A 27,978-nucleotide genomic window follows, 5' to 3' on the forward strand; every position below is an offset into this window, starting at 1 on the left:
GTGCCCACTTGAATGATGGCGCCTGATATATTTTTATTTTCAATTACGCTGAACAAGTAACAGTCTGGTGAGTTAGAATTATAGTGCGAGTTGAAATAAACTTTCTTACTTTTCCTGTTCAGTAATTACCACTTTAAACTAGATTGATGTTCCTAGGTTTGTTCATGTTGTATATGTATTAGGCTGTGATACTGTTTTTATTACCGTGGTGAAAGGCTTCACGTTATTACACACTCCTACTGTTAACACACATACTTTTTAGTTTAAACAAATATACATTACACATGCAAACATCACTACTTCCAGCGACTACAGCGTTGAAGGATCGGAGGCAGTAAATACGTGTTAGTTGGTAAAGTAGGGTCATAAAAGTTTGTTTTTGAATTTCACGCAAAGCTACACGAATGCTATCTGCGCTAGCCGTCCCTAATTTAGAAGTGAAAGACTAGAGGGAAGACAGCTATTCATCATCGCCAACTCTTGAGTTGTTCTTTTAACGACGAATAGTGGAATTGATCGAATAATATAACGTCTCCAAGATCGAAAGAACGAGGATGTTCGGTGCGATGGGGATTCGAACCCGCAACCCTCCTCACATTGTGAGTAATAGAAATAAAACATATTATTACTCTTAAGGAAAGACACCGAGAAAGCTTTGTTGAATGGCAAATTTGCAAACATTTGAAAGAGAGTTTATGAAGATACACTCATGACATACAAATATAGATACATCCTATACAAATATTACATACAAATATGAATACATCATATATAAATATTATATATAAATATAAATACATGATATATAAATATTACTTACAAATATACATACATATATAAATATTACATTATCTACACATGCCGTAAGTATAGCGTTTAGACGTTGTGGTTTATCACCAACTTGCAGACCGAAGCTACCAATATTTTCTGATAAACAGTTATTTGTTTAAAGTTCAGCTCAAAGCTACATAATGGGCTATCTGTGCTCTGTCCATCACCAGTATCGAAATGCGGTCTCTCGCATTATAAATCCGCAGACACACCATTGTGCCGTTAGGGAGACATAAATAGTTGTTGTTCAAGCATTTTCACAATATAAATAATCATCACTGTGCTTGTCGTGCTACAGTTGGCGGAAAGACTTCGTTGGTACCCGGATATAGCGAATACAGCGAGGTTAACATATTATTATACAAACGTCTATACTTTACTAGTATTGGTGATCACGTTTTAGATAATCTTAACTCGAATCTACACCCACCCATACACCCATTCTCCCCCCAAAAAACACCTCAAAACCTGAACTAAAAACTATAAAAAAAAGTCCTAACAATTTAGGTAGCAAATTGAACAAACCCGCTTAAATATTTTAAACTTATTTTGTTTTTACATACAATTAGAAAATTAGTGTTAATTATCTGTTCTTTACCCAGTTGTTCTGAAAATAATCTGGTAAAAAACGTTTGTCGTTTGGTCTTACTTAAAAGCAATGAAGTTAGAAACTAAAACAATTGATTTTAACCAATTGAGAATGAACAAAACGTATTATATTTCAAAAAACTTGAACAACACACAAAACTATGACGAAATTTATTTACATGGGTTGGCATTTTTAAATATCATTCTTATAGCAAATATTGTGATCCTATATAAATAGCAACTGAGACGAAGAAAAACACCAATACATTCCTGCCCTTTGTTGAACTGCGTTACCATGCTTACAATTTCAATCTGTTGTTCGAGTTTCCAAGGTTTTTACCTTACATGTCAAGGTTCCTAACAGCCTGGTGGGAATACTTTACGTGAGAGTGACAGCACAAAAACATTACTTTTCCCAAAACTCTGTAGTCTAGACAAAACCCCTGCTGTTACTAATACAGTGTTTGAAAAGCTAATACAATATTCTTCACGTTGAAGGTTACCTTTTTTTTTTTTTTAAATATGGTCCCTAATCTCTAAAGGCTTTAGCCCACACATGTGGACATGTCTGGTAAAAATATATTATTAAAAACATATTTTGTTGATTGATTATTGTTTTTAATTTTATCTTGACTTTAAAACACATTCTGGGTATTATACATTTATTTCCTTGCAATGTTAATACTTCCTAATATAGACTTAGACTTTTATAATTATTAAACAATGCATCTTGCTCGTCTATACACATATATATATATATGCACATATATGCTAGGTAGTTTTAATTTATTTTATATAACGTTAATTAACAGTAAAAACAATATAATCAGTGATGTCGAGAAAACCCACTTGTAGAGCCTCCTTCCCTATAGTCTTACACTGCTAAATTGGGAACGGCGAGCACAAATAGCTCTCGAGTAGCTTTGCGCGAAATTTAAAAACAAATAAACAAAAGAAAACAATCCTGAAGCACAATGGAAAATTTTTCATGTTTAATTTTTTCCAGAAAACAGGTGTTCTAAACCCATTGATGACTTTTAACACACTTGCAAGCTGAGTAATAAACAAAATCTAGTATTATATTAAACTGATTTGTTTTAAAAATGAAAAAACTGCAACTTCTATTTGAGCATACTATTTTAAATAGTTAAAAACTGACACAAATAGTTTATTTAAATATTCAGATCCTTCCTATAATTTCTAGGATACTTGTCAGTGGTACTTTGAACAATGTGAAACGTTTGAGCTCCCTAGCTTATGACTGGAGATTTTAACGCAGTCTCAAACAAAGCGGCCACGGAATCCCGAGGGGTGGTAGATCAAGAGCACAAAATCCGATACCGGATGTCGTTTCGGCGACCCTGAAAACCTATTCCTAGACACTATCATGTCTGGGCAACCGTTCAGGTGTATTTCAGATAATGACACACCTAGCGCACCGCGAGTCCGCCTGCAATGTTGGATATAGCGAATTCCAAAACCATGTGCAACGTTCGTAGATTTAGAAGAAAAACAACACAAACACACAATATGAATTAATATCCGATAAATAAATGTTTATGTGCGATCCTATCTCACATTTAAGAGGTCAGAGATCATAAAGACTAAAATTGCTATTTATTTACCCTCGAACGCGGTCTGTCAGCTCCGAGTTAGAACTCTGCTACTGGGCCAGTTTGGGACAGTTAGGTACAAACAACCCTTGATTAGCCTTACGTGGAATTATAAAAAGAAAAGAAAACGTTTCTTCGAACTTTTATTTTTCTTCGGAAATGTTTCTTTAAATTATTCATTACTGGAAGTAGCAATTTTAAAATAACACGAAGCTAAACTTAATAAATCTTATCATGGGACTAAAATAACAGTTTCTCAGATTTTGATTGCGAAACCAAAAATGTATATAAAATTCATTTGTACATTTATTGCTGAGTTTTATACATCATAAATTACACGATTTCATTTCTTAACGAATTTAATATAGACTGAAAAAAACTTAAAGCGTAAAACTTCACAAATAACACCGCTCAAACAGTTCATTAATTCTTAAAACTTAAGCAAATAAGCATGCAGAAGGTTGCAATTTATCAAGCCCTCTCTGAAGCACTGTATTATAAATATAGATATAAAATGCACATGAATTGATTGAACGATTTGAAATAAATTGTTGGTTTCTGTTTCAAATTACCCTTAACTGATTCGCTTTCTTTGTTCACGAATGCCAGTGATAACAAAAACTAGCAAAATCTGATACATGGTCCTTTGTTATCAAGCATTTAAAACAACTATTTTTATTTCTTCACCAACTGACCTCGTGACAAACATTTCGCGCGTGCCTGCGATCACTGGACCCAAAACTGTGTAAAGGTCAGAAACACAACAACAGTAAATCTTTCTCGAACCGTTCTTGTCCTGGATAAGATCCAACATTCCATTGGGTCATTACTATTTTGACCACTAGGGCGTGACATAGACAACTTCTTCTGTATCATCAAGTCCTAGACAAACTCACGATTACTCGCGTGGAGATCAGAGTTACTAGATGGTTCAGATCTGGTGTAATATCTCGGTTATTTTAAATACAACGTTAATATGGAAAGGGCTAGACACGCGGCTAAAAAACACACACCCATGTCACGTGACTTCTTTTAGGTTATCGGTTGGGCTTTTCAGATTCTAGGAACTAAAGAAGACGGGTAGTTTCTGTAATTATATTAACTTTGTATTTACATACAATCCTCCATAGGTACTACATATATATTATTTGTCTAACAAAAGTCGCTATAAGGTTTCAAGACGACAGATTGGAATTATTTTATGTTCAAACCTGAAACTACTAATCGAAAGTAACATAAAAAAATTTTAACGTCATTATCCTTAAAATCTCATATTTGTTGACTTGAATTAATTTATTTCATCTATTTTAAACTTCATTACATGATTTAAAATATTGCTAAAATTATTATCATAGTCCCTGGTTAGCCCTGAGGAAGAGTTTTCAATTTCACATCTGGCAAACCTGGTTGGGGCCCATACGATACTACAACATATTTCCCGTGAGCGCAGTATAAGAGTAACAGTCAATCCCTTAGCGTGGACTAAGGGTGCGGCGAACTAGCTGGCTGCATTCCTTCTGGTCAGCAGTTCAAAATTATGGAAGATGACAGATAGTGTTAGTATGTTTGTCATCATAAAAATACATATCTTAGAAGTTAGGGGAAAATGATATCATTCGCATTAATTAAAGGATCATGTTTCTACAATTAATGCTTTCCGTTAATATATGGAAGATGACAGATAGTGTTAGTATGTTTGTCATCATAAAAATACATATCTTAGAAGTTAGGGGAAAATGATATCATTCGCATTAATTAAAGGATTATGTTTCTACAATTAATGCTTTCCGTTAATATATGGAAGATGACAGATAGTGTTAGTATGTTTGTCATCATAAAAATACATATCTTAGTAGAAGTTAGGGGAAAATGATATCATTCGCATTAATTAAAGAATTATGTTTCTACAATTAATGCTTTCCGTTAATATATGGAAGATGACAGATAGTGTTAGTATGTTTGTCATCATAAAAATACATATCTTAGAAGTTAGGGGAAAATGATATCATTCGCATTAATTAAAGGATTATGTTTCTACAATTAATGCTTTCCGTTAATAATTAAGATTTAATTTGCTGCTTTAATAAAGAGAGATGACGAATATTCATGACAATATATTAAAGCTTAAAATCACTTCTTTATTGCAACGTTTATGCTTGCAACTGTTACGTTGTAATAAAACAGGCGTAATTTTGATATTCAGAAACCTTTCTCTAACTGTATACTGTACTGATTTTTAAGAAACTTTCGGAAATATATTTTCGCTAATTTCTGATTCTGAGAACACTATACACCTAGCACTGCAAGTTTTATTTAATTTTTGATTAAAATACTTTTGGTTTATCAACCGTCTACATTAAGTTGAATCGTCAACAATGACGATTTCTTTAAACATCTAAGTGTGTTTTCTTATAGTAAAGCCACAACGGGCTATCTTTCGAGCCCATCGAGGGGAACCGAACCGCTGATTTTAGCGTTGTAAATCCATAGACTTACCGCTGTACTAGCGAGGGTCTTAAACATTCGACGACAACAAGAAAACTTAACATTTTTCTTCATAAATGAATACATTTTTAATTGCTTCTCTGGGTGGTATTTATCAGAAAGGCCATCTTTACAACACTAAACGAGTTAGTTTGATGTTGCTTTTGCTGTTGTGATGTATGGGATGTTTTAAAGAATGTTGTTGTTAGCCAGCTATATTCGCTTGCTGATTGAATTTCGACAAAGGAACAGTAATACCCATCTAAAAAGGAAAAATAAGTGAATAGTAAGTAATACCTATGTAAAGAAAAAGTAAATGGTAATACTCATGTAAAGAAAAAGTAAATGGTAATACTCATGTAAAGAAAAAGTAAAAGGCCAAATATCTTTTTTTGTTTTTCAAAAGGTTAATGAAATCGCGCGTGAGACTGTGCTTTCTTCATCTTCTTCCTCTGGTGCCTGAGGTAACATCAGACGCGTGAGCAAGAGCAGGTTACAGCTAGGTATAAAAGACCGTGACCGTGGGCAGAGTGCCGACATCCGGCCTTGGCCGGTGAAAGTGAGAGTATCAGGTGTGTTTAAAAAGGCCGCGTCTTACAGAGATCGTCATCCACCTTAACCTGTAGTTTAAACATTATTTCTTTGTGAGCGACAACATACAGTCATACGAAGCCGCATCGAATTTCATCTTGAACTTCATAGAAGAACACTGAGTCTCCAACTATCTATAAAAAAAGTCTGTTTAACGTCTAAAATTACCTAGAATTCAGGTAAGTTGTAATGTATTATTCAAACCTAGTTCACCTCCCAATATACTATACTATAGTAAGATGTAAATTAGAAGTTTGTGCAATATATTGTTTTAAAATTTATATATATATATATATAACCGTATTATTACTGCATCAATATTTTTTCATATGAATAACGTTATTAGTTTTGACAGTAAAAAAAAAAGAATATGGCGTGTAATTTTTTTCCATGGAAGCACGGCAGAACGAACAGTGAAATTCTTAAATGTTATGGCGGATAAATAGGTATTCATGTATTTGGTATTCATGCTGCGTTTTAAATCATTATTAAAATCTTAAAACTTTTTTTTTTCTATTTTGTTCTTTGAATATCCGGATTAGACGCTGCTCGTTTTAAGAATTAGCACATATCAAGATCTGAACTGAAAATAAGCTAGGAATAATAATGAAGACCATCCATCAACTGTATTTTATTGAAGAGAAATAGAATAAATAATGTTATTTAGTCGACTATCTCTCGCTAAAGATAAAATAAATAACAAAGATTACTCAACAGATTACCTTTTACTGAAAAAAAAAAAAGGAAAAGTTTGTTTGCTTTTTCATTTCGCGCAAAGCTACATGAGGGTTATCTGCGCTAACCGTCCCTAATTTAGCAGTGTAAGACTAGAGAAAAGGCAGTTAGTCATCACCACCCACTGCCAACTCTTGGGCCACTCTTTCACCAACGAATAGTGGGATTGACCGTCACTTTATAATGCCCCCACGGCTGAATGGGCGAGCATGTTTGGTGCGACGGGGATTCGAATCTGCGACCCTCAGATTACGAGTCGAACGCCTTCACCCACCTGGCCATCCCGGGCCTAGAGAGAAAGAAATACAGTGAATGCTGTTCAAACAGTTGCATTTTATTTTTAAAACAAAATTAAGTGTATTCAACCGAATGTCTTTTTCCAACAAGTATATGGAACTTATATGGTTTTATAACTGACTGTTTTTAGTAAAATAGAAAAAAATAAAATCGGATGGCTAAGATTAAAAAAATAAATACCCTTGTTTTTCTAGATTTCGACATTTAAACACAGTTGAAAATATTAATGACATCTATTAATGTCAGAATTGGATTTAGGTTTTCAAATAATATCAGACCTAAGTATATTAAGCGTATAAAAATAGAAATTCATAATAGAAAAATTGGTATAAACAGCGATAATAAAAGCTAAAAAAGTAAAATTACGTTTGGTACGAGGTAATATCAACCTTTGTTCTTTGTTCTCACAATTCCATAGAGTATGTGTTAATTTTTTTATTTAAAAATTTAAATATTTCATTGAACACTTAAAAAATAGAAAGTTTACCAAAACTTGTTTCAATATATTTGCTGAGAAAGCTTACAAATCAGTAATCTAATGGAACTTTTATCATAAAATAATTTCCATTTATGAATTATTTACACGGAACAGAAACTAAATTATTCAGTGAACTTTTATTATTGAACCCCAAATAATTTGTTTCTGATATTGTGGAAATTCTGAAGTTAACCAAAAATTTCATTTTTTTCTGTGACCTTTTGGAATGCATGCTCACTGAATGAGGTGTTGACGGTATTGAGAATCGTAATAACTATGCCTTGGTGTTGTAAAACGATTTTAAAATATAACAAGTTGTATGGTTACATAAATAATCAAAAATAGGATAATTTACAGAAAGTGGTGGCTTGCGAACAGAATATGAGAAAATATTTAAAAGATGTGAAAGCCAAAATGTCTTGTGAATTTACCTAGTGTCCGCCAAAGTATATTTTCAAGTTTCCAAGAAAATAAACACTCGATATACAAACGTTATAGATGTAGGCCTAACTACGTTTAAGAAATTAGGGCGAATTTTGTTCAGCTCTTAAGAAACATAAAATAAAATGCAGTGATAATGGCACTACCACAAAATTTCAAAATTCAAAGTGTTAAAGATATGTTACTAATGAAATGGCATGTTCCTGCAAATTCGATAACGTTGTCAAGGTCAATATGCATAGCAACTATACGCTTGGTTCACAGCGAACTCTCGACCATTTGGTGACGTATGCCATTATGAATAGAGTTATAGGTTTTTGAATATATCACTACCCTCCAGAAGAAGGATATTTGTATGCTGATATAATTAAATGAAACACAAAAAATGGAAATTTGGAGAACTTGTACAACAGAATGTTTATAACAGCAAAAGCCTCCAAAACATCACGAATTGGTTATCCGCAAGATAAAGACTATGATTACAAAGATAACTTGCTGACTCTAAAAACATACATGATAAATGGTTCACAGCGAACTCTCGACCATTTGGTGACGTATGCCATTATGAATAGAGTTATAGGTTTTTGAATATATCACTACCCTCCAGAAGAAGGATATTTGTATGCTGATATAATTAAATGAAACACAAAAAATAGAAATTTGGAGAACTTGTACAACAGAATGTTTATAACAGCAAAAGCCTCCAAAACATCACGAATTGGTTATCCGCAAGATAAAGACTATGATTACAAAGATAACTTGCTGACTCTAAAAACATACATGATAAATCTGTTCATGTCTTCCTGGTACTGTTAGCCAAATAATTAATAATTTGAAGGCCTCCAACCGAAAGCATGCTTTTAGCCACATATCTAACTAAAAGTCACTTTCATGAGAAAAATGACAATTGATTCACAACAATCTCCTTTGGTCATAACTGTAAAATCATTGATGCAGCTCAAATGAAATTCTGTACTTCGGTTTTTTTAAACTTAGTCTTGGAAGCTGACATCCACATACAGTTGATGATCAATGGAAAATTTACTAAAATGTATGGTCAAAATTTTGTCTCGTTTTTGCAAAATCTTGTCACAGTTGCGATCTGCAGTGTGGAGCAACAGTGTTTATTCACGACCGTCAGATAGAGCATGATTAATAACAAGGGGTGTAATTCAATTAAATGGTAACAGGGTTCCTGAAATAACGTTCTTATTAAGTGCGATGGAACCTTCTACGTATTATCTTTAAATTTTCAGTAACAATTCTTGTTTCTTATTGAACACAAAGCTATACAAAGGGCTATCTGTACTCTGCCCACCACAGGTATCGAGATCTGGTTTTTAGCAATATAACTCCGCAAACATACTGCTATGCCCCTGGAGGGCATTTCAGTAACAGAAGTTATGTTCACTGTTAATCAAGTTGAATCCATGAACTATTTTCTGGAGTTTATCGTATCTATTTGATTCTTTTAAGACCTGGCATTACTAACGTCAATATATATATACACACTAAGGAATTGTAGTTTGTCTGAAACAAATATTGAAACAAGCATACATATCAGGTAAAAATAAAGTGAGTACAAAATACAAATTTATTTTGGATCTCCGACATTTCACGAAGGTTTATATTTACTCAAGCATCAAGCTTATTGCTACCGTCTATACTGTCACACTCATATGTTATTTAAATAATTGAGCAGTATTGGCACTCAAAGAATTTTAAACTTACACATACGAACAGGAATGTTAAAACCTTCGGTTGGTTTTTCTTAACTTTAGGTTAGCTGCAGTCGATGGGGAAAATATTAATATTTTAGATATCTTTTAAAATATTTCTTCACATCTGACAAGTAGTATAACAAGCTATATATTTAACTGACTTCACGGCTCGCGTAAGTTTTGTGGCAAAATCATTCAATAAATGAACAGCGGGTTATCTCATATCAACCGAGTTCACCAATAGATTCGAGAGAGCCTAGAGGAAATTTAAGATTTGAAGACCCTTTCCAGAATTTACCTAAGATAAATATAATTTATATACATTATACGGAATTGTTCAGAAAGTTAAACAACTAATGATCATCTACAGAAATATCAGTCAATTTATCTGAGAAAATTGCCACATAAATATAAATATAAGATTATCAGTTTCAAGGAAAAAACAACTCCCAGCTGACTAATTTGTAAAATTCATATTTAATGTTTTTTCATTATCTGTTTTTTATTGCTCACTCACCTTTCTTTTTAAATTTATTAAACAATAACTTGTATTTTTGGAGGTTATTTTGAATTGGGCAAAATGCTTCCCCCTTCTCTGGGGAACAGCACATCAAGCTGATAATTCGTATTCTACACGAACTCTGAAAGACTCAAACATGAATCAGGAATGAGATGCAGAGATTACTTCTTTTGTTTGAACTTTACTACAATCTACGATAGTATCTATAACTTGCAGACCTTAAAAACAAAGGCCTAATTAATAGTTGTATTTATAAAATTTTGGTATGTAATACAAACAATACATGATATCTTAGTAGACTGCTTTGGATTATGAAGAAATTAGGTTTATCAGTGCCAGTTAATTTGAGTTTATGAAATATAAATAATCTTAATTAGTTGTATAGACGATTTTAAATAGTATTTTACCATTTTTGACATCACACTGTATGAAAAATACAACATGGTGTTTTAATAAATGTCCAGTATGTCAAGCCAAAATATGAGTGTTGAAACTAAATCATTATGAAAATATACGATCAGAAAATTTTCATTTACTTTCCACAAAGCATGAATATCAAGTCGTGATGTTAGATAAGCCTATCCAATCAGAATGAAAAATTACCCCTACTCGAAACGTGACTATTTTTACGATACACCAAGAAGTAGAATTTGGATAGACGACATCAAATAATGAACTCAAATGAGAACTAGTACATCACTGGGGTGCAGGAAACAATCGAGGGGAACGATCGCTAGTCCGTGAACGAAATATAAAACTTTCTTGACACCAGTAATAACAAAAAGTGAATAATTTTTCCCGCCACATGAACAATGAGGTTGAATATTTCTCAAAGATACCTATCTTTTTTTTGCCTTGTTCTCTCACGACTAGACATGATAAACATTTAACGAAACTATGGAGTATAAACAAAATCTTGCAGTTGGTTTTACATAGAACTTACTGCAGTGATCTGTCTTGTGTTTAGGTACAGCGCTCGTAGTACCATACGAAGGGTCTTCTGGAGCTGGTTCGAAGAATCAAGTCCAAACCCTTTCCCTCGAAAGGAAAACACAACATATAATTACCACTAAGTACTTTTACAAAGGGACCTTTTTACCCTAGTCTGAAGTCATTTTATTAATTAGGTCGTGTCCTTCTATTCACTTGAATCAAAGCTCTCCAGGTTCGCTTAACCTTTCCTGTCCAAGGACGTTCTTAGACAGTTCTTAATTCCCTGTTATGAGTGCGATGGAACATTCTACGTATTATCTTTAAATTTTCAGTAACATTTCTTGTTTCTTATTGAACACAAAGCTATACAAAGGGCTATCTGTACTCTGCCCACCACAGGTATCGAGATCTGGCAGTGACTAGCTGCCTTACTCTACTCTGAAGTCATTTTATTAATTAGGTCGTCTCCTTCTGTTCACTTGATTCAAAGCTCTCCAGGTTCGCTTAACCTTTCCTGTCCAAGGACGTTCTTAGACAGTTCTTAATTCATCTTATCTCAATGAAGTTGTGGTTAAAGAAAAAAATCTGTAATGTTGTTTTTATGCTAGGAAAACTCAGATCTGATGATCATTGTCTGAGTTTAGCCAGAGAGATCAATGAGCGACTTCATTTACAAGTGACTGTTAAATATTCGCTTGAAAAAAAATTAAGATCTCAGGTTCATATTCCAGAAGTGCCTTTGTTAATCTTTACTACTGACACTTTTCGCTTTTGTCAACCACCATAGAGGAACACCCTGTGTTGTAACCACTGCAGTGGATCAGCACTAGATTTAAAATCTTACAAAATTAAAATACAGAGTACGACTACCACGGATGATAGACAACGAATGACCCATTGTTCAGTTTCAGGCAGAATCACAACAGCTTCTGCATTCTATTGTTAAATTTTAATAACACTATGTTCATGATAGAGAGAGAAACCTCGCAAAACTATTTAGGGGTCTGTTGACCTTTCATCGTTACGAGTTTACCTGACATTACGTTTCTCCTTTAAAATGGTTTGTCTTAAAACTGCGTGGGCAACCCTATTGCTTCAGTCTGTACAGCAACAACTTTCTTCATTACGACGAACTCAAAGTAATTTCAATAAAACGACTTGAAAATCACCAGGTAAACGTGCGTAAAGAACAGCAAAATGTCCCAGAGTCGACGCAAAATGTTGCGTTACATGTTCCTCTGCATCCGATAGCAGGTTTACATACCTTTGTGAACTTTGTGACCGTTTTCCAACCACTCTCGAGCTCCATCCAGTGAAAAATTGCTACACGTGCTTCTTCAAACGCTCGTGTTGGCATACTTGTTCACTAAAGTGGAAAAGTTCATGAACCCAGTTTTACGGTTCACAAAAAAGGGGGAATTCTCTGGAAAAGTAAAGCAAGCAAAACAGAAAGAGCAGGTAAAAGTCGTACTTTGTTCTGCATTAGCCATGATTACTGTCGTGGTACCCTGTAGTAGTTCTGATTAAGAAACACGTTTCTAATTCTTACCATATTTTGCCTCCAGTAAATAAAACGTATTGTTCTCAATTAACAATCGAACCGTCTTTATTAAAGAATAGAGAAACCGCCATTTACGATCAAATACCTGGATGTGTTTTGCTAGTCTTACCTCACGCTTTTAGTAATCGAACCGCTTTCATCATCCACGTGCATTACAGCTACACTGACCGGAATCAGGGACTCCAGGACCAATTAATTCAATACCGGTTCCTGTGCTGGAATCAGAGACTTTAGCACTCAATAATCTAGTTCCAGAGTTCAGGACTTCGAAGCCTGACAGACACAAATTAATGTTTTCACCTAGGAAACCTCGGAAGCGCAAGCAGCAGAATCATTCATCGATTGCTCACAAGGATTGTAGTGCAATTTCTTACGTTACGGAAGTTTTGTAAAACTCACACTTTTCTAATCTCCTTCGTCACAGGCCTACTTCAGCTTCCTATTCTGAGCAGCACTAGTACGCAGAAATCAGGATTAACCTTAGGAATTCACCCACCAAGCTGTTACCTGATTGACCAGGAGTAAGTTTAAAGCCTTACAAACCAAAATCAAGGATTCGTTTTCCCGCGATTGACAGAGCGCAGAAAGTCCATTGTGGTTTGGTTTGAACTTCGCGCAAAGCTACATAAGGGATATCTGTCCATAATTTAGCAGTGAAAAACTAGAGGGAAGGCAGCTAATCAACACAGCTAATAGTGGGATTTCCCGCCACATAATAACACCCCTACAGCTCAAAGGGTGAACATGTTGGTTGGGACGAGGATTCGAACTCGCGATCCTTCGATTGCGAGTCGAACATCCTAACCACTTGGTCATGCTAAGTCATTTAAAAACAAAAACATTTCCCAACTTTTCTTATTGGGCATCTTAGATAAATCTTACCTGTAAACAATGCATTCGTCGATTTGTGAAAATTTTCTGATCATCTTATAGTAAAGTGTTTTGTAGCTAAGAAATTATTATCTCTTGAAAATATCATGCTTCATGTCTTGTTTCTCACGTGATCTTTCTTCTCTGTCAGTGATTTTGTTATTATAACCTTTCCATATGAGGCCTCTCGATGGAAGAAACGAGCTGAAACATTATAAATAATTCAAGCCTATTTCAACCCTTTTTTGCCCGGCCATGCTGATATTACATATGTAATCGATAACCTGCTGTCCGGGTCTAGTTATATCACTAATGCTGTGTATATAACTTGTTGTATTCATTATATATATTTATATATTAAAAGTGTACTCATTCTTTTGTAAAATCGTGTTTACATAAATTATCGATGAATATCATTACATCTCATTAATCAACTACATTTTGATTGGAAAGACTCAATTACACTTTAAACAAACCACATTTTGGTCTTCTCATATGATTACCGATTCCACTATACTCTGAACAGAACTCTGGTAATTGATCGCTTAATAATTAAAAATGTATGTACTAAGCTCTTTATGTCTCTCAGAATGAGAATATTCCTCTTTAGTGTAGTTTGAATAAACACGATTCATTTCTTAACTTTACAATAGATGGATATATAAATGGATCTTTTTCGAAATCTATTTACACGGATTTGTCAATAGTTACTGACTTTAGTACCAGAGAGCCATCAAGCATACAAACGGCAAAATTTTGATCCTTTTATATTCCTAACTTTTAATACGTATAGTTTTATCATTACAGAAAGTTTAGTGCTTTGTATTAAAAGAATTTTGGAGTCTTACCACGCCGTTATTGTCTATATCGCCCTGTCAGGCACGTTCTAACTTACGACCGTGCATCTTGACAACAGCCATGCACTGTATTTCCATTAAGAAATGCTAAATCGTAAGGAAGTAATGTCGAAAACACATTGCTCTTCTCTGCATATTATCAATAATTAATCTAGTGTACAAGGACGGCTGTTTTCCAACGCCTATTTCAACAGTCTGGCTGCACAAAAAATCTTAGGTTTAGCATCCGATGACTTTACCGGTATGTTTCCATATGGTATAATATAAATTCTAACGTGTAGTTATGCACAGATTGTGCAATTATGAAACTCTATGTGCATTGATAACATTTTATCACTGCTAAGTCCTCAAGAACAAAACTCAATATTGCTCATTGGACACAAATAGTTTTATATAAACTAATATTAAGAAATTAGAAAAATCACTCGTATTACTTTTACAACTAAAAACGAATAAAAATGTTCAATGTTTAGTGGCGCAAAAGTGTATAAAACCATCTCCACATTTCGTCAAAAAAACAACAACAACTATAAATTAAATTGAGGGTCGAGCGTCTTAACCACCTGGTCCTGGTATCTCAAATTCATCCATGTACCTTTGTTTTCCAATACCGTTAAGTTAAAGAAGTATCCCTGTTATGGAAATTCTGAATCCATGATTTGAGCACATCTTCGTTATCTGTGTGTATGAATAATCTGCGTCAAGAAAAGTCATTACATATCATTCTCAAAAACGATTGCTTTTTGGTGGCATCGCATTATCTGCGAACGCCAAATAATGTTAAAATAACGTTCTGGTACATTCTGTCCCACCGCAACAAAATATCGGTTTCAGTTGTCGCGTGACATGTTGATTCGTGTACTAAAGTATATCGTCCTTAACTCTGTATTTGCACAAACAGCTAGACTTAAACACTTAAAAGGTTAATTACAGGGTAACAGTGTTAAGTTACTTATTATAAAGAATTATACAGAAGTTTAATCTTCGTGATAATACTTCTAATATTATAATCGTACTTTACGTTGTGTCTTCTGACTTATTGAATGAAAAATTATTGAAGCACAGTTAACTCATCTACACAACTGTACACGTGATTAAAATAATTCTACGTTCTTTTATCTAGCATAGTGCATTCGAATCCCCGTCGCACCAAGCATGCTCGCCCTTTCAGTCGTGGGGGCGTTATAATGTTACGGTCAATCCCACTATTCGTTGGTAAAAGAGTAGCCCAAGAGATGGTGGTGGATGGTGATGGCTAGCTGCCTCTCGCCTCTGGTCTTTCACTGCTAAATTAGGGACGGCTAGCGCAGATAGCCCTCGTGTAGCTTTGTGCGAAATTAAAAAAAAAACACATAGGTATAAAATGATGCTATCCTATATCATTAGAAATAGTTATTTTTTTTAGTAACTTTCTGTCGTGTAGCTAGCTCTGCTTAACGACGTTTCAAAATCAGATAAATATAACTAATATCAAGTTTTGATAATTTTTCTATAACAGTGTTCTTCTTTCATGTGTTCACATTGGTACTCTCTACAGCATGTTTTTACTCCTGCTAAGAAGATATTACTTTTTCTTTGTGCGCTAATATTGTATATTTTTCGCTTGTGACTTGTAACTCACTATCTTGGCTTTCTCAAAATTTTTAGTTACTTATAATAATTTCGCAAAAGAGTAAATAAGTTTGTTTGTTTTGAATTTCGCGCAAAGCTACTCGAGGGCTATCTGCGCTAGCCGTTCTTAATTTAGCAGTGTAAGACTAGAGGGAAGGCAGCTAGTCATCACCACCCACCGTCAACTCTTGGGCTACTCTTTTACCAACGAATAGTGAGATTGACCGTCACATTATAAGGCCCCCACGGCCGAAAGGGCGAGCATGTTTGGTGCGATCGGGATTCGAACCCACGACCCTCGGATTTCGAGTTGAACGCCTTAACACACAAGAGTAAGTAAGAAAATTATTTTAGTGGTTATCCAACCAGAGCTCCGCATTGACAGAAATATTTCTTGCCACTGTTTCGGTAGTTGTTTAGGAAACAAACAATTAGTTGAAAAGTAATTTATTTTGTTTTGCATTTCACACAAAGCTACCGCTCAGAGTGTCAAAGAATAAAATTAATAACAACAAAGTTGTGTATTCTCAAAACGTCTACAATGTAATAAGGTATGTAGCCGTGAGTGGAATAATTATAACACTGTTAATATGAATTAAAGATATCTTAGATATGACTTGATAAAAATATTTTGCTTGAGCCATGGCCACAATAATTTATGAAGAATAAAATCTTCAGAAACCTGTCTAACCACGAATAATGAGCAAAATTATAGATGATGCAAAACAAATAATGTCAAGAATACATTTTTGTCATAACAAAATATTGGTTTTCAGTAATAATTGGCAACATAATTCCGCATTTTTTGGCACACCTTCGTTATGCAGAATATACAACAGCGAGTGTGTGTTTTCTAGAAACAAAGCCACATCGGGTTATCTGCTGAACCCACCGAGGGGAATCGAACCCCTCATATTAGTGTTGTAAATCCAAAGACATACCGCTGTACTAGCGGGGAGCGTGCAACAGTGTGAAGACACAACATATAAATATACCATTTAAAGCTACTTAACACGAAAACAAGTCCTGAAAGGTTATTATTATTAGATTTGTTTCATGAAAACGAGAAATCTTAGTAGTTCTAAAGTACATATATCAAACGTTATTTTGTCATATGAATAGGAAATTCGTCGCTTAAAGAATGCTTGGTAAAAAAAAAAAATATGTTGTATCATCGAAATACAAACGCCCAAAATGTTTATTGTTACGCTCCCTAGTGGCACAGCGGCATATCTGTGGACTTGCACTACTAGCCCTTGGGTTTTCATACCTGTTGTGGACAGAGCACAGATTGCCCTTTATGCTAAACAACATCTCTATTGCTACGAAAGAAAATTTTCTGTTTTATACAAATTTTTAACAACAACAAAAACATCAAATTTTAAGATTTTGATAAAAACAAAAACAATATTTCATATAAAAATATTATTTACTTTAGCGGTAATTAGTTTGAATCTCGCGCAAAGCTACACGAGGGCTATCTGCGTTAGCCGTCCCTAATTTAGTAGTGTAAGGCTAGAGGGAAAGCAGTTAGTCATCACCACTCACCGCCAACTCTTGGGCTACTCTTTTACCAACAAATAATGGGATTGACAGTCACATTATAACGTTCCCACGGCTGAAAGGGCGAGCATGTTTGGTGTGATGGGAATTTGAACTCGCGATCCTCAGATTAGGAGTCGACTACCTTAACCACCTGGCCATACTAAAGCCATTAGCGGTAATAGTATACACATTGTCTTCTACAAAAGTATCTTCTAATATATTAACCAAATTGATTTATTAACTGTAACTTTTTATCAATGTGGCGCTATTAGAAAGATGCTTTCAGTCTTCTATACGAAAGCATGTGAAATATATATACAAAACAAAGAGATAAAATTGTATGTGGAGTAAACAATAGAGTACTTTATATTTTTCTTGTATATCCCAAATTGAAGACAATATGACTTTCAAGTCGTTATTTCCAATACTTTGATGGTCAAGAAAACTTAGCTTACTGTTTATAACTTATGAACAATTTCACAAAATTACAATTTACTCGTAACGATCCATACAATATCAAGAACTTAATTTAGTATTATTGCTGAATCAACAACATTTGGTAGTTTTATTTTGTCATATTTGTTGACTTAGCCGTTATTATCAGAAATAGATATTTAATGTCCAGGAAGAAGTTTTTGGTAAGGAAAGAGCAAAGCTCAAATAAAAATGTATATCAGAACGGCTAGTATGGGTATTAACACTTATTGAAAATCAGAGAACAACGTTTCGACCTTCCCAGGTCGTCTTCAGATTAACAGAGCGTTAATAAAAGCGTTAATACCTATAAGAGCCGTTTTGAGACACATTTTTATTTCAAGTAGAAAGTCCAAATAAAGTAGACAAAGTCCAGTTTCAAAAAGTATATCTGCAGTATATGAATCGACGAAAAGTGTACAAATAAAGTTATATATTTCCTTATACATATATTCTAATGTGCGCATTATTAGTACATTCATTGATGTAGTGTTTGGCTTTTATATATACACATACATATTATGTACATATATTTCTTTTTTGAAAGTTGTATTGTGATTGTTACTGTTCCAATATTAGGAAAGTAATCTACAAAATGTAACGAAAGATTCTTTTTTTTTGTAAAGTACAAAGCTGATTATTGGTTTATTTAAAACTACCAGTTGAGCCACCGGATGTGGTAATGAAAAGACTTGATTGAAATAAAGAAACACATTTTCACTTTTCATTTCAAACACAAGTAACGAGGCTGTAAACAAATCAAAAATTTCGAAACAGTACCAACTCTTTACATCCTTTATCATCTTGGTGGAAGTTAACGATAATAAACAGAAAGACTACCATACACGAAGCTCGTCCATCAAACGCCTCTTAAACATGAAACCAATACTGTTTCGACAGTTTGTTTTAAATGTGACATTTCTATAAATTATTCCACGACACTTCAAAACACTTTTTCGGTAACATTCTTTGTATATATTTAAGACCAGCTTTTATAAATCCATTGATAAATTAATAAGTTTCTAAACTTTTCCTTCAGTTTATAATTCACTTTTAATATCGACAAAACTATTTTTTTTTACTTATTTATCAATCTATTTACTTTTGCTCTGCAGACTCAGAGCATGTACAAATAAAATAAGCTATAACATTTTGTCAATAAGAAACCGAATTATAAGTAGCCAACTGAAATGTTCACCTTCTTTAAAAACGTCAAACTATTAAAGGATTACGTCAGTAAAAATGCTTATGGACGTAAAACAGTCACTTCTGCTATGTCTGACAAGAGAACTGGTTTAACTACTGAAAGAATCGAGCCTACGGATATAACATCAAATTACTCTTCATAATGCTGTGAATATAATAAAAAAACATTTTCCGGCCACTGTTTCACACCATTAATTCAAGTGTGTATTTTATTTCTTGCAGACATGAGATTAATAACCCAGCTTTTGTGTTTGATTATCTCCATGTGGATGGAAGCTGACCATTTCTCTGTGCAAATTGGTAAGATTTTATATTCAATGTAGATTTTCATATAATCGATACTTACTAGTTCAATAGCACACAGAAAACTTTCAACTTAAACACCACAAGTTATAAAACATGTGCTAATATGCAGACATACCAATTTGTTTAGTTTTGTTTTTGGTATGTATTCACCAGACGGTTAAACTACAAGTAATTGCCTTTAATACCCAGGAGATTTGTTTCATTACCTACACTTGTAGAATAATCAAAGCACTTCGAAACAAAGTATTTACAACTAGTGTAAACATAAGTTACTATAATTGTTTTACTCATTATATAATATTATCAGTGTTTACTCAACCAAACAGCAACATTAAGGATTTGACGTTTATTTTAACTCTTAATTTCGGTACTAAGAGCACTCTATAATAAGAACTCTTTCAGTTACAGGTCAGTTTTGTTTCTTTGGAACTAAGCACAAAACCACACAATGAGGTATCTGAACTCTATCCACCACAGATATCAAAATCCGGTTTCTAGCGGTGTAAATCTAGAGATATACCGCTGTGCCATTGGAGGGCGCTGCAGGCCAAAAGACCTAGATATGCTAGAGACAGATAATATGACATTTATGCTATATAGAGATAATTTATTGAATTTCGTATTTCTAGAAGTGTGTGTAAAATTAGCTAGCAAAAAATAGATCTTACTTATAGCTTATATTTTGTAAAGGAAACATCCGTACTAACTTTTATAGATTTCTCATTAAATAGAAATCTTGCCAAAGTACCAGCATATTGTAGTATAGGCTATCCTTAGTCCTAGCTGATCAGTTCGTTCCTCGCTGAGTCAACGATTAAACTTACTAAGTTACAACGCTAAAATCCAGAGTTTGATCTCCCAAGATGGTCTTAGCAGCTAGCCCAATCTGTTTTTGTTTGATGTGTTCTTGTTATAAATCTAATCATATGCATTAATTATTTTTTAAAACACAGTGTTATAAAAGCAGTACTTTCTTGAAATATTCAACAAATTTTCCCAAACTTTAAATAGATAAAATTTGTCCACATGGTGTCACTAGTTACCAATCAAACTAGTGTTATGCAGTACTTCTCCATGAACAGGGAGAATGAATCGTTTCGCATGTTAAATGCAAATGGCCAGGGATGGCCAGGTGGGTTAAGACGTTCGACTTGTAATCTGAGGGTCGCGGGTTCGAATCTCCGTCACACCAAACATGCTCGCCCTTTCAGCCGTGGGGCGTTATAATGTTACGGTCAATCCCACTATTCGTTGGTAAAAGAGTAGCCCAAGAGTTGGCGGTGAGTAGTGATGTCTAGCTACCTTTCCTTTAGTTTTACACTACTTAAATATGGACGGCTAGCGCAGATAGCCCTCGCGTAGTTTTGCGCGAAATTAAAAAAAACAACAGAAAAACAAACTGCAAATGATACAACAACATTAAAAAGTATTGTTTTTTATGATATTTATAAGCCTGTTGTTTTTATACCATTAAATTTCGAATAACAAAGAGCTTAAAGTAAAACAACAATAATAACAAAACGTATATATTACATTTCTAGAAACGTGAGTGGAGTATATAAAATGACCCATGAAAAATAATTAAGTATTTAGCATAAAAAAAACATTTCGTTCGAGATAATTTTATATTTCCTATAATTGTTACATTTTGTTCAACTGTTCACATTTTTAATAATAAAAATGGCGTTATCTCTCTTTAGTTTAAATACAATTATAATTTTATCGGAAATGTTTAAACACATAAAAAAACTTCTAAAATCGACGATTGTGAGGTATTTCAGCAATTAAAACACGTGTCTTTATTTACAGATGCTGTGCCAATACAAAAGAGAGAAGCAAGATACCTGGTGGTAAACAACACAGGTTAGTCAAATCTTTCGTAGAGTAAACACTACTGAGTCTCTTTTATCAGTTTGAACCAAATATATCAGTTTGTTTTTTGAATTTTCTCCAGATGCAATAGCTACTGCAAAGATAACGACGAAAACTAAAGCGATTTGTTAAAATTTTAATATTGACTTACTTCTGTCGATAAACTCTCATAAAAAATATTTTAACAGATTATAAAACTGTAAAATGGTAATTTTTTTGCTAACTTCTAATCCTTTCGTAACTTGAATGGTATAATTTTTTAAAGGGGAATGGCTGTAGTAAACAAGTATATTCTGACTTTCAAAGACTTTGTTTTGTAAGTCTGTGCAATCTCTAACGCTCTAAAAAGCAGAACTTGTTTTGAATAAGCCTTTCTGTGGTTCGTGTTTTCCTTTATTTACTTTAATTAAAGATTTTAACATTGTTTTATTTCAACCCAGCGTGCATAGTTGACGGCATTTACTACAAAGCTGGAGATTCAGTTCCAACTGACAGAACATGTGAGTCTTGCACCTGTCGCCCTCCTGGATTTTCATGCACGTGGAGAAAATGTGACCACAAGCCAGGATGCAGAGCTGTTCGTTCGGAGGATGAATGTTGTCCTAAGTACCACTGTGGTAAGTGAAAGTTGGCGGAGAAACGGTTTATTTGTTTTTACCCTGTTTTGTATCTTTAGTCCAGAGTTTCTGTTGTGTTTATCCTTGTAACCCTTTCTTTTTTAAATATGTCAAATTTGGCAAAAACAAACAAACAAACAAAAACATCAAATTATTTGTAATTAAAATATTCTACAACCCTCTCTAATAGTTAAAGAACTAGTTTACCATTCGTTCTAATGATAATTCCTCTTGACAAGAAAAATTAAATGACGATTTGCATGTAAAAATTATTAAAGTGTTAACAAGACTACACGAAATTAATAAGTATTCGTATAACGTGCGGTCTTGCGTGACTATTTCGAGTACAATGAAAAGAAAATATGCCAGTGGCGTATGTTTCATAGACTGAGAAATTAGCTCAGGAAGCGCAACGTTAACTCGCATGTTATTCGATACATATTAATCTGATCTGTCAAACAATTACCTATCAACCGATTTCTCGCTTAATTAACTCTTTTCGTGAGAAGAAAGAAACCTTTAAGATTAAGCCTTTCAACTGTATTAAAAGAAAGGTCACTTCTATGAAAATGAGATGAAATTATCGAAGCGAATAATTTTTTAGAATAAATTTTATAATTAGTCTGATGATCTTTGTTTAAGTGACCCAGGAAATAGAATAAATAAAAACTAGTTTTATCTTTCTTTTTCTTCGGAAAGATTAAGTGATAAGCTAATTTAAAAATAAAAAACATAATCATGAAAAGCTCGGTAAACTTTCGACAAAAAACATAAGCGGAACTGTTAAAAATTAAACGTTTTCTTAGCTTGATCAAGTGTAAATAAGTTAGTAAATAAAGAAATAGTTTTTATAATTTGTGACAAGTCCTTATGTACAGAAAAACGGTTAAATGCAAACTTTAAGAAACAAATATAACAAGGTATGCAGCAAAAGCATATAGATTTACATATCACAGTAATCTCTTTCTGTCATTATATATATATATATATATATATTGATTGACAGATATATGTATGTATTCTGTATGCTCCATGCATTTATACTACTAGTAGCTCGCAAAATTAAGATCTCCAATGGTACAGCAGTGTGATTACGGACTCAAAATGCTAAAATCAGGGTTTTGATACCCATGATGAGCAGACATACATAGCCCTTTGTGTAGCTATGTGTTTAATTACAAACAAACGAATGCAAAATTAATTTATTTAAAAACACTAACATGTGGTATAATGGAACACGAAGGAAATTAATTTCTTTACAGTGTGTGTGTGTTTTCCTTATAGCAAAGCCACAAAGGGCTATCTGCTCAGCCCACCGAGGGGAATTTCTTTACATGTTGTAGCTTTTAATTTAAACTACATGTGTAAAATGGGAAGAAAGATAATTTAATAAGCGTTAGGCTAACTTATTGAAATAAATAAAATCTATACTTTCAGAGTTAACTTACATATTAGAAATTATTCGTTGAAAACATATTTGTTGTTTTTTCACACAGATACATATACTTGTTACCTCCATCTGCTAATTTTTTTTTGATATATTTCTTCACTTGAGTGTGAACCCAAGGCCTGCTATAAATAAATAGAGCGAATGTTCTATCAACAGTGCCAAATGGGTAGCGTTTGTTAGTAAAGCACCTTTTAATAACTCGACCGATGATGCTAATTTAAATGGCTTTATCTGTTTATTACTAAGCACAACATATAAAATATTCTCTTTATGCTGTGCCAACCACGGATTTCGAGACCTGGTTTATAACGTTATAAGACTTCAGACTTAGAGCTGAACCATTGGGAGGTTATATTGGATGGTTTGTTTATTTTTGAATATCGCGAGGGCTATCTGCACTAGCTGTCCTTAATTTATAAGTGTTAGACTGGAGAGAAAGCAACTAGTCATCGCTACTCACCGCCAACTCTTGGAATACTCTTTTGCCAACGAAAGGACGAACATATTTGGTTGGAGGGGGGATTCGAGCCCACGATCCTCAGTTTACGAGTAAAGCGCCCTAACCAAATGTACTTAGCGAGTTGCCTTCCTTCTAGTACATCAGTTCAAAATTAAGAAATGCTACGTCTTGTCTGAAAAAAAACACTTTAAAACAATAAAAGAAAGCAAACTATCCATAAATTTTGGTTTCAAATTAGTTTTATATTTTCAGAGGGTTTTTTCTTTTTATTTCAGTTGTTACTGTTTCTGCTGAGAAAGTTTTGGTTGTAACTGAAATAGAAATGTTTATGCAAAATGATCTTTATGAAGCTATTGTGAATGTAGAGTACATTATATTAAAACGATGCTGAAACCTGACAATGTTATTACAGTCAATGTCGTTTCCTCTGGTCATGGCCTATCTGTCAACCATGTATTATAACAATAATCCTGCAGCGTATTTTCCATTTCTAAAGGCTCTGTCTTAAGACTGTCAGGTTTAAAGCACACTATTCTTATCTACCAATTTTCATATTTTATCTGGTGTATGATGATTTCTCAGTACAGCTAAATTGTACATAAATCCATAGGTACTATGCACAGTGATTTAACCATATATGTTTATATTGAACAGCATCAATATCCATTTAATTTTTCATGCTTGAGGTGTACGACAGTTGAACAAACGTGTGACTAGTATCCTGCTCCCCGCTAGTACAGCGGTATGTCTCCGGATTTACAACGCTAAAATCAAGGGTTCGATTCCCCTCGGTGGGCTGAGCAAATAGCCCTTTGTGGCTTTGCTATAAGAAAAACACACAAGAATAGTATCCTTATCTTAGTGACTCAATATACTTCTTGTTCTTGTTTCCAGACGTAGATACTTCTTTGTTATATTGCATACTAATGTCTGAGATACATGGACGGCTATTATCACCTAACATTGAGTCAGTGGATTCTCGCTCGTTACAAGATATCGCACTTCGCTTACCACAGTTAAAAGATGACTTACTCAAATCTTTTTCTGAGTAGTCCTGGTGTCCCAAGTTGATCTACATTCATTTGTTTTCAAGTATTGAGAATTTGAAATCCCCGATCTGAGAACACCTTTAGGATCTGAGAGTACGAATATTTTGAGTTGGAAATGAATGTTACATACCCTTCTCGAAAACAATAAATTTTCAATGGCACCACTACTTACAAAATGACAAACAATATCAAAATGTACTTCTGGTACAACTTCATATTAGTTGTGGTTGTCACACGACTTGTTGATTTACATATTCAGAAACGTTTTTAATATAACGTACTCACTCTTTACCATTCTGCTCATTTTGTCATAAATAATATTCATTATAATACAAGTTATTATAAGTCAGATATGCCACATAAGTTACCACCTTTAACGAATGGTACCATAATCAGGAAAGTTTTCTATATATTTTTAAACAGTAGTGATTTTGAAATGTTTTTCTTATTTAAAAGTGTTGTTGCGAGTACTTGAAATGCATTGAAGATACATTTGTGTCCACATACTTGTAGCTTTTCAATAAGTTTCTATCCCTCTAGGGTGTGAATATAAACAGATTTTTTATGACAATGGAGAACTAGTGCCTTATGAAGAAAGTCCCTGCTACCGCTGTTACTGTCGTGGAAATTCTGTCGTTTGTTCCCTAGCAGACTGCTACTACCGTTCTGATTGTGAACCAGTCTATGTTCCTGGAGAATGCTGTCCCCAATACGATCACTGTCCCCCACTTCGTAAGTATATATATATATATAACATAATATATGGAAATCCTAGCATTGTGCATTAAAATATATAACGCTTTTGCAAGAATTTTTTAAAACAAGATCAAATCTGTTAAAATGAAAAAACAAAACAATATCAATAACACAGCAACAGAGTGTGTAAAGTATGATATTTAATTACCTTAACTAAGTATTCAACCTTGGCTTTCTGATTCAAATTCGTATTGAAAGAAGTGACATTTTCAATAAAAATATCGAGATTTAGTGCAAATGTTTTCATGTTGTGTGTTTTATCAAATAAAATTAAGTATTATGGAACTTTATTTTTAAAAAAAATTATTCTCGGACCAGAATCATAAACTGTACTTGTTACATCATAACATAGATAATTTTTGTATAAAACCACAACACAAGGTTTGCAACATAATTAAACATTAGATGGTCTATGATTAAGGAAGATTTTTTTTTGATATTTTAATTTATGTGCGTTTATACTTAGGATCAACTTTCTCACCTGACCAAACCGAAAAAACCAGTCCGTCATCTACTGAAGAAGAAACGAAAAAAGAACAGTCGGCAACAGTTCCATCATTTAACACAGGACATGAACAGGATGAAGTACAAGAAAGTAAAGAACAGATAAGTACAACTCTCTCCGTACTTGGTGACAATCAACTGACAGAGGACAAAGAACTAACTACAGTTCGTTCATTTCTTGTTTCAGAAGAACATGCAGAAGCAGTAATTACTACGCAACAACCAACAACAGGCTATACTTCACCAGTAGAACTTGAAATGGCTGACACACAATCATCAACTGAACTGGTTACAAACCCTTCTACTTCTACTGTGGATGATTTTAACGAACAAAATCAAACCTCTGATGAACCTGTCACTGTTTCCTCTCCCTTTTCTGTGGATCGTTACACAAAGACACAACAAATAACGGATGGATCAACTTCACTTCCTCATGGTATAACTTCTGATATTGTAACAAAAAGACAAGAAATAATTGGCGAATCTTCTTCAACTTTTCCAAGTTCTACTGAGGATAACCAAACAGAAACACAAAAAGCAATAGATGAACTATCTTCAGTTCTTCCTTCTTCTACCGAGGATTCTTTGATAGAAAGAAAAGATATAACAGACAGATTATCTCCAGTTTCTTCTACTTCTACTGTAGCGAACCTAACGGAACTACAAGAACTAACAAACGAATCATTTTCATATCTTTATACCCCTACTGTGGATAATTTAATAAAAGAACAAGAAATAGTAAACGGATCGTCTTCATTTCCTTCTACGACTATTTTGGATGGCCTTACAGAAATAGCAGATGAATCATCCTCAGACCCTCTTATTTCTGCTGCAGAAAATCTAACAGAAATAGCAGATGAATCGTCGCCAGATCTTTCTACTTCTACTGTGGCTAGCCTAACACAAAAACAAGAAATAATAACTGGATCACCTACAGTTAATTTTACTTCTGTTTTAGATAACCTAACAGAACAAGAAATAACAGACGGACTATCTTCATTTGCTTCTACGACTGTTTTAGGTGGTTTAACAGAAAAACAAGAAGTAATAGATGAGTCATTTTCGGTTCCTTCTACTTCTGTTTTTGACGCCTTAATAGAAAAAGCAGATATAATAAATAAGTCATATTCAGTTCCTCCTACTTCTACTGTTGAGTACCTAACAGAAATACAAGAAATAACAGATGGATCATCCTCAGATCCTTCTACTTATAATGTGAATGGCCTAACAGAAACTCAAAAAGTAATTGATGAATTATCCTCACTTCCTTCTACGATTACTTTAGAAAACCTAACAGAAAAACAAGAGGCAATAGATGGGTCTCCTTTAGTTCCTTTTGTTTCTACTGTGGGTGATCTAGAAGAAATAATAAATGGTTTATCTTCATCTCTCCCCACGTCCACTACAGATACTGTAACAGAAATAAAAGAATTAACAGAGAAATCAGCCGCAGTTCCTACTACTTCCACTGTGAGAAGCCTAACAGAAAGACAAGAAATAACTTCTATTGCGGGTGACATAACAGAAAGAGAAAAAATAATAGATGAGTCTTCTTCTGTTTCTTCTACTGCGGATGACATAACAAAAAAATCAAGAAGTAACAGATGA

The 27,978-nt window shown here is 33.8% G+C and overlaps 1 protein-coding gene across 1 annotated transcript; it reads left to right on the forward strand.

Annotated features, from left to right (window-relative positions):
* The first annotated feature begins 377 nt into the window (after positions 1 to 377).
* On the forward strand, positions 378 to 27,978 carry LOC143237509 (uncharacterized). The gene is made up of 7 exons (XM_076476854.1): positions 378 to 599; positions 5,923 to 6,286; positions 19,579 to 19,656; positions 21,472 to 21,525; positions 21,975 to 22,151; positions 25,651 to 25,842; positions 26,333 to 27,978. The coding sequence occupies exons 3-7, from the start codon at positions 19,581 to 19,583 to the stop codon at positions 27,976 to 27,978; spliced, it is 2,145 nt and encodes a 714-aa protein (XP_076332969.1). The 5' UTR covers positions 378 to 599; positions 5,923 to 6,286; positions 19,579 to 19,580.

Source organism: Tachypleus tridentatus, chromosome 13 (genome assembly GCF_004210375.1).
Source record: "Tachypleus tridentatus isolate NWPU-2018 chromosome 13, ASM421037v1, whole genome shotgun sequence".
NCBI classification, from domain to species: Eukaryota; Metazoa; Arthropoda; class Merostomata; order Xiphosura; family Limulidae; genus Tachypleus; species Tachypleus tridentatus.

What these genes read in the sequence shown, in the direction of transcription:
- LOC143237509 (XM_076476854.1), top strand. Translation starts at nt 19,581, where the DNA reads ATGAGATTAATAACCCAGCTTTTGTGTTTGATTATCTCCATGTGGATG. An exon ending in CCATTTCTCTGTGCAAATTG is followed by an intron (nt 19,657 to 21,471) that starts GTAAGATTTTAT and finishes CTTTATTTACAG; the next exon opens with ATGCTGTGCCAATACAAAAG. An exon ending in TTGTCCTAAGTACCACTGTG is followed by an intron (nt 22,152 to 25,650) that starts GTAAGTGAAAGT and finishes CTATCCCTCTAG; the next exon opens with GGTGTGAATATAAACAGATT.